Raw genomic sequence first — 7440 nt, 5'->3', positions numbered from 1 at the left:
CCGAAAGAAGATCAAGGTTTAGCATTTTGCAACGTTCAGCATAGCTCGGAGGATTTAAAGGATCAGGCCAAGTGATGTGACGTTGGGCATATTTGACGAACTTTCGCTGCACCGACTCCACGCGTTGAATGGCGTTCTGGTAGAAGGGAGCCCAAACCGTGGAACAGTACTCGAGCGTAGAACGAACCAGCGAGCAATAAAGAGCTTTGAGACAGCCTAAATCTCGAAAATGCTTAGCTATCCTAAAGACGAATCCTAATGTTTTGGAAGCTTTGGAAACCATGTACGTAATATGGTCAGTAAACGTCATTTTGCTATCCAGCATCACGCCTAAATCTTTCACACAGGAAGTCCGAGGTATGGTGGTGTTTGAAAGAGTATAGTCAAAGGAAATTTTGTTGCGTTTGCGGGTGAAAGTGATTGCTGAACACTTAGTTGCATTAAGAACCATTCTGTTATCGGAGCACCAGTTGGCAAACCGGTTGAGCTGCTCTTGAAGAAACTGGCAGTCTCTGGTCTCATCGATAACAGTGAAAAGCTTTATGTCGTCCGCGTAAGACAGCTTGTGACATTTAAGCAGAGGATGCACGTCATTCATATAGAGGAGAAAAATCAGGGGACCCAGGTGGCTGCCTTGTGGGACGCCTGAAAAACAGCAAATATGGCAGAAATTACGTCGCCCACTTTCACGCTCATTTCTCGTCCGGTGAGGTAGGAGCGAAGCCATTCGAGCAGAGAACCGCTGAAGCCCAGTCGCTCGAGTTTAGCAACAGCAATACGGTGGTTTAGCTTGTCGAATGCTGCCAATAGATCCGTGTAGATGGCGTCAATTTGTTTCCGTTTCTGCATGGTTCGTAGGATGAAGGACGAATAGGTGACCAGATTGGAACTGGTAGAACGTTTCGCCATAAAGCCATGTTGATCCTGGGCGATATAATCACAACAGTTGAACTTGATGAAGTCTAGCACAATGACTTCGAAGAGCTTGCTTACAGCGCAGAGGGCAGCGATTCCGCGATAGTTCCGGACGTCACGTTTAGGCCCCTTTTTGTGAACAGGGAACAAAAACGACTTCTTCCAGAAACATGGGAAAACTCCGGTGGAAAGCGAGGTGTTGAAGAGTTGAGCCAGCGGTTCCGCGAGTGCATCGCAACACTTTTGAGCACAACCGCGGGGATGCCATCCGGTCCACAGCTGTTGGAACTCTTCAGGCGGGCGCAGGCACGGCGAACGGACTCGGAGCTTATCACCGGATGAGGTCCGATGGGAGGTCTCAGTGGAACGTTACTAGCAGCCCTAGCAACTTGCGAGTCTGCTACAGTTTCGTTATTGAAGACACTGGCGCCGGAAAAGGTCACAAATACTCTCGGTGGTTGTAGCCTCATCACCGTCGAGTGCCATCGAGGTTGGGAGACCAGTTTCATTCCGCTGCTCGTTGACGTGGTTCCAAAACTTTTTGGGTTCACGTTTCAAGCGGCTCTGGATGCGGTTTAGGTGGCGGCGAAAAAGTTGGTTGTTTAACAAACTGTACTTCCGGTTCTTAGCTCTGTAGTGGTTTTTCCAACGATCTGTCGGATGCTTGGCATATTTCTTGAGTGCGGCACGTTTCACGGTCTTCAGCTTCTTCAGGCGGTGAGTAGACCATGGTGGATGTTGAGGAGGTTGCCGCTGTTTCTTCGGGATGAAGACGTTGATAGCTGAGCAATTCTCTACGAAATCGGTCTTTTTTCTTCAATTTTAATTTTTGTATTTTTTTATCCGACTGAAACTTTTTTGGTGCCTTCGGTATGTCCAAAGAAGCCATTTTGCATCATTTGTTTGTCCATATAATTTTCCATACAAATTTGGCAGCTGTCCATACAAAAATGATGTATGAAAGTTCAAAAATCTGTATCTTTTGAAGGAAATTTTTGATTGATTTGGTGTCTTCGGCAAAGTTGTAGGTATGGATACGGACTACACTGGAAAAAAATGATACACGGTAAAAAAAAATTGGTGATTTTTTTATTTAACTTTTTATCACTAAAACTTGATTTACAAAAAAACACTATTTTTATTTTTTTTTATTTTTTGATATGTTTTAGAGGACATAAAATGCCAACTTTTCAGAAATTTCCAGGTTGTGCAAAAAATCATTGAGCGAGTTAGGAATTTTTGAATCAATACTGATTTTTTCAAAAAATCGAAATTTTGAACGCAAAAATTTTTCAACTTCATTTTTTGATGTAAAATCAAATTTGCAATCTAAAAGTACTTTAGTGAAATTTTGTTAAAGTGCACCGTTTTCAAGATATGCCATTTTTATGTAACTTTATTGAAAATAGTCACAGTTTTTCATTTTTAAAAATTAGTGCACATGTTTGCATACTTTTGGAAAAAATATTTTTAAAAAGCTGAGAAAATTCTCTATCTATTGCTTCTTCGGACTTTGTTGATACGACCTTTAATTGCTGAGATATTGCAATGCAAAGGTTTAAAAACAGGAAAATTGATGTTTTCTAAGTCTCAGCCAAACAGCCCACCATTTTTCAATGTCGATATCTCAGCAACTAATGGTCTGATTTTCAATGTTAATATATGAAACATTTGTGAAATTTTCCGATCTTTTCGAAAACAATATTTTCAAAATTTTCAAATCAAGACTACCATTTAAAAGGGCGTAATATTGAATGTTTTGCCATATCAAAAAATAAAAAAAATTAAAAATAGTGTTTTTTCGTAAATCAAGTTTTAGTGATAAAAAGTTAAATAAAAAAATCACAAAATTTTTTTTACCGTGTATCATTTTTTTCCAGTGTAGTCCGTATCCATACCTACAACTTTGCCGAAGACACCAAATCGATCAAAAAATTCCTTCAAAAGATACAGATTTTTGAATTTTCATACATCATTTTTGTATGGACAGCTGCCAAATTTGTATGGAAAATTATATGGACAAACTAATGATGCAAAATGGCTTCTTTGGGCATACCGAAGGCACCAAAAAAGTTTCAGTCGGATTAAAAAATACAAAAAAAATCGAATGACCGAAATCCTAGAGAACTGCTCAGCTTGCGTCAAAATTTCCGTCCAAGTAACAGCAGCTTCGTTGGCGTCGAGATTGGCCATCAGTCGAGTCCAGTTAACGGTTGCCAAGAATTCGTTCATACCTTCATAGTTACCATTGCGGTAGTCTATGAAGGTACTACCGTTCGTGTCACTAAAGGTGAACACTGTACACGAGACAGAAACCAGGAAGGGCAAGTGGTGACGAACGTCTTTCACGAGAGGTGAAGGTGCTGGGAGGAGGGCACAGTTGACAGGTACTTTCGAGCTGGCAAAGCAAAGGTCGGGCACGTTGTTGGAGCTGTTGCACAGGTCGTTTAACTGGCTCAGGTTCGCAGTCGAATATTCGTCCAGGAGATCATGTTTAAGCTTGTTGGAGGGGGTGAGAGCAAGATTTGGTAGCAATTTGTTCGTCGGGGTGCGTGTCCAACGGATACCCGGAAAGTTGAAATCGCCGACGATCATTATGCTGTCATTGACTTTCGTCTTGGATAAAATCCACGTCAAAGATCGTCTGTGCTGCTCAAAGAGAGTCGCATCGTTGTCAAATTTTGGAGGAATATAAACAACACACACAAACAATGTGGATGAGGCGAGAGGACTGAAACCCACACCTGTTCTGGACATGTGCAATTCGGTGGGATCAGTTGGCGTGGCTTGAGACTGGAGCGGACGGCAAGAAGGACACCTCCGCCTGATTCTTTGCAGCTGTTCGCGGCAGAACGATCGCAGCGGAAAACCTCGTATTCGGTACCGAAGATTTGACTCGAGAGGGTAGTTGTTGACAGCCAGGTTTCGGTAAATGCATATAAGTCGTAAGAAGCGGAAGAGATAGCGAGATAGTAATTTGCGATGGTAGTGTTCATACCCCAACATTTTGATAGTAGAGCAGAAGATTTGTCGCTTCTTCACGATGCAGTGCAGCTTGGTTAGTCGTACGAGGGTCGGTTGGTGGTGGAGCGGATGAAATGGCAGACCTTAAACCATTGTTGACCATTGCTGCCTGTGGTGGACAGCTTCTGGCATCTGACCGTACAGCGGAAGATACTGGTTCATATGGGGCATCGCCAACTGACTGGGATGATAAAACGGTAGCGGTAGATTGTATGGGACGTGCTGTGTGCTGAGGCTGATTGGGAATCATTTTCGGAGCGGGCCGGCGACGAGGAGTCGTTGTTCGTGAACTGCGTGGCGAAACGAGGTTGTTCAGTGGTTGCGGGTTGTGTGAGGAAGGACCAATGAGCTCGGGAGCTTGTCGCTTCACTAAAAAAGGCTTGATTGTAACACCTTCTGGCCAAAAGTCTGTAGCGACAATCAAACTCTCAATCGATTCCGGAACGCTTAGTTTGAACGAGAGAAACGTGAGGGGCCTGGCTGAGTTACGATTTTTGCGAACTAACTTTTGACAAATGATGCGGGCGGAATCGAATTTCGTTTTGTTTTGTATGTAGCGTATCAGATTATCACAAGTCTCGCTAGGAAGGAACCGGGAGACGTAAAACCACTTTAGCTCAGCCGAATCGTCAGAGGTGGACTGTTCTGGAGGGGCTACCAAAAGTGAAGGATGTTGTAGGTTGCTGATGGTGTTGGTGGTTTCACAATAATTTGTAGCTTGTGTAGTGTGAGGTGTACAGTTTTGTTCGTGAATCTGGCAATTGGGTTCCGAGATGTTTGAGTCTAACAGCTGTTGACATTGCGTAAGACTGGGTCCATGAACATTAATCCTATTCCCTTCGCTAACAATAAAACTAGTTTTGAATGGAATGAAGTTAACTTCAGGAGCTTTTGATTGCTGGTAGCTTTCCACAGAAAATCGTGCGTCGGGAACAATGCGGTTGGTAGCGGTAGATGACGAGGAAGATGTTGATGCGGCGTGGGTTAAAGCCTGAGGCGCAGTCTGCAGCGGCTGCGTAATCAGAGGCGGAGGCGGGGCCTGTCTTTGCGGCGACGGCAAAACCAGAGGCTGGAGCGAGGGTATGGTTTGCGGTGGCACAACCAGAGGCTGGGACGAGGGCATGGTTTGCGATTGAGGCGGGGCCTGAGGCGTGATTAGCAGCTGCTGCGAGACCTGCGAATGCGGCAAAACCGCCTGTTATACCCCAGGATCATTTGGAGGCAGTAATGCGGTGGTCGAGTGAGCAGCAGGGGCCGCGTGAAACGCAGCTGGATGAACGGCGTCTGGGTGAGCGGTCGCTGATTGAGCGGCGGCGGCGGAGGTGGCGACTGCATTCCGAGGGGCAATCGGTGGAGTGGTCCCGTCAAGCTGGGCGGCTTGAACGATGGAGCTGTTGGTAGTACGAGTGGCAGCTGCGCGTTCAACAGCCAAGGCAGCCGCTTCCAGAGCAGCTTCCGAAGCAGCTCGGAGCAATAGATCGGCGCAGAGCTGCTCAGCATCAGGTCTTTCCTCAGCGTCTGAAACGGTAGGGACTGAATTATTTGAATCGAGCGTTTGGTCAACCGGAACGTCAACTCTCATTATTTTGTCTGGCTGAAGTAAAGATGGTCTGGAGAGACTGCTTGATCGTGGCCGTTTGTCACCATTCATGATGGATTCAAAGATTTCGGTGAAGTTCAGAGGATCGTGGTTTCCAGGGAACTCATCATCCAGGGCAGATGGACGACCAGCACTGCAGACGGGCCGTGAACACATGGTCCTGATGAGCCGGCTCAAAATCTGTACTGTGTCCATGAGGGCGCCGACTAGCTTGAGCGTTGAAGTTGAACGTTGCAAGATGAGATCGATGGTGTTGCTGTTGGAAGTCGACTTTCGTTTTTCTGGATCGCGGCAATTAGGACACAACCAGCAGAGGCCGGCGGAATCCCGCAATGGTTTGACGACGGTGTTGTCCAAGTTTGCGCACTTGAGGTGCACGCTGGTTGAACAGATTTCACAGCGAACTCTGGGGGAGCGATTTGCTGCTTTGCCCAGGCAAACTTCGGCATCACAGTTGCTGGATTTCGGCATTCTCGATAAGTTGCCAATAAAATGTTATTGATCGGCAGCAAAGAATAAATCCGGAGGGTGGTCACTTGGAGGGTAACTTTATCAACCAGATGATGAGCGCGTGGTAAATACAATAACAAGTGAAAAAGACTATAGCTGCGGGTACGGGTGCGCGAGGAGGAGTAAGGAAAGTGTCGCAAGAAGGCACTTGCACAATGTCGGTGTAACTTTTTAGCGGCCGTGAAATCACTAATCCACCAAAAGTTTTCTTTAACCACCACAATGTCCACTTAGTTCCTCCACTTAACTGCACTATTAAAAGTCCCGCGGGGAAAAACGGTGCGAAAAACACGTAGAAAAAACGATTTAAAATGCGCGCTAGTAACGATGTTTGTTTACTCAAGCACGGTACACGGCGAAAAAAAAAGGACGTGGTGTGTGATGGTGGTGCGACAAATCCGTATCTGGAACGAGACAAGTCATTTCTAAAGTCCCTGGTCAAGAAGAAACTGCGCTCGGGTGGAAATTAAAAAAAACCGGTTCGAAGGAAACTCTTCAAAGAGCGGATTTGGTAACGCTCAAGCGCGAATCGCGGGAACCGGAAGAGTTGACTGACTCCAAAAGCAGTTTGAAGCTAAAAATGTTTCGTTGACGATCTGCGGCCGGAGTAGCGCAACCCGGAGTGGCTGAAGACAAAAGGGACTCGTTTTCCAGCAGCAACACTATCTGGCCGCCATTTCGGTGTACACGGCCGGAACCTGTCGGCGGCACATTGGCGTCTGAAAATTTACAACGTTAAGAAAATATCCGTGTTTCGCTATAAAAACGTCGTTCAAAAGTTAGTTGATGTTAGTGAAAATCAGTGCAAGTTTAACAAATAAAATATGTATGCTAAGAAGTCATAATAAATTGAAATGTTTTAAAATGTTCTAATGTGATGTAATATTCGGTGAAATCTGACGCTCTAGTTATGTGCATCAAATAAACACAATATTACGCGATTTTTTTTTAGTATGTACTATTTTTGTATGGACAGCTGCCAAAATTGTATGGAGACTTGTATGGCGTTTTAATTTTAAAGAAGTGGCATTTTCATTTCAATCGTAGTTTTATCGCTGAAAATTTAATCAAAAATGTCATGATCCACATGATAGGACCACCGTTCGATCATACAACTGTAGCAGACAGCATCTCCATTTTTTTAAATAGCAATTGTCTATGAAATCGGCCGAATCCGATTTTTTTTTCTATTGAAAATTATTAATTTTAGTAAATAAATTCTGTTCCATCGTTGGATGGGTAATCAAAAGACCTTTTGCGATAAGCCAAAATGGAGATCTGACAATTATGTGAAAAACTATTAGCACCAATAAACCAATAGATCAAAATATTGTGTATTAGTCCATTTGAAAAAAACACTGAAAATGTACTATGATGATGACTCTGTGCTC

General features: G+C 44.4%; 1 protein-coding gene across 1 annotated transcript; it reads right to left on the bottom strand.

Annotated features, from left to right (window-relative positions):
* Positions 1–5062, bottom strand: LOC119769102. The gene is made up of 2 exons (XM_038261003.1): positions 4820–5062; positions 1–1155 (listed from the first exon to the last, which is right to left on the bottom strand). Exons 1-2 carry the CDS (start codon positions 5060–5062, stop codon positions 613–615), a joined length of 786 nt encoding a protein of 261 aa, XP_038116931.1. The 3' UTR covers positions 1–612.
* Between the last annotated feature and the right edge of the window lie 2378 nt (positions 5063–7440).

The sequence above is a fragment of the Culex quinquefasciatus genome, chromosome 3, assembly GCF_015732765.1.
Source record: "Culex quinquefasciatus strain JHB chromosome 3, VPISU_Cqui_1.0_pri_paternal, whole genome shotgun sequence".
Taxonomy (NCBI): Eukaryota; Metazoa; Arthropoda; class Insecta; order Diptera; family Culicidae; genus Culex; species Culex quinquefasciatus.
Note: the sequence above shows the minus strand (reverse complement) of the source record. Positions and strands in the feature narration are given on the sequence as shown.

Coding starts and splice junctions, on each gene's coding strand:
- LOC119769102 (XM_038261003.1), bottom strand. CDS start 5,062: ATGCCCTCGTCCCAGCCTCTGGTTGTGCCACCGCAAACCATACCCTCG. Junction 1,156..4,819: donor AGCAATCAAAAGCTCCTGAA/GTTAACTTCATT, acceptor TGTGCTCAAAAG/TGTTGCGATGCACTCGCGGA.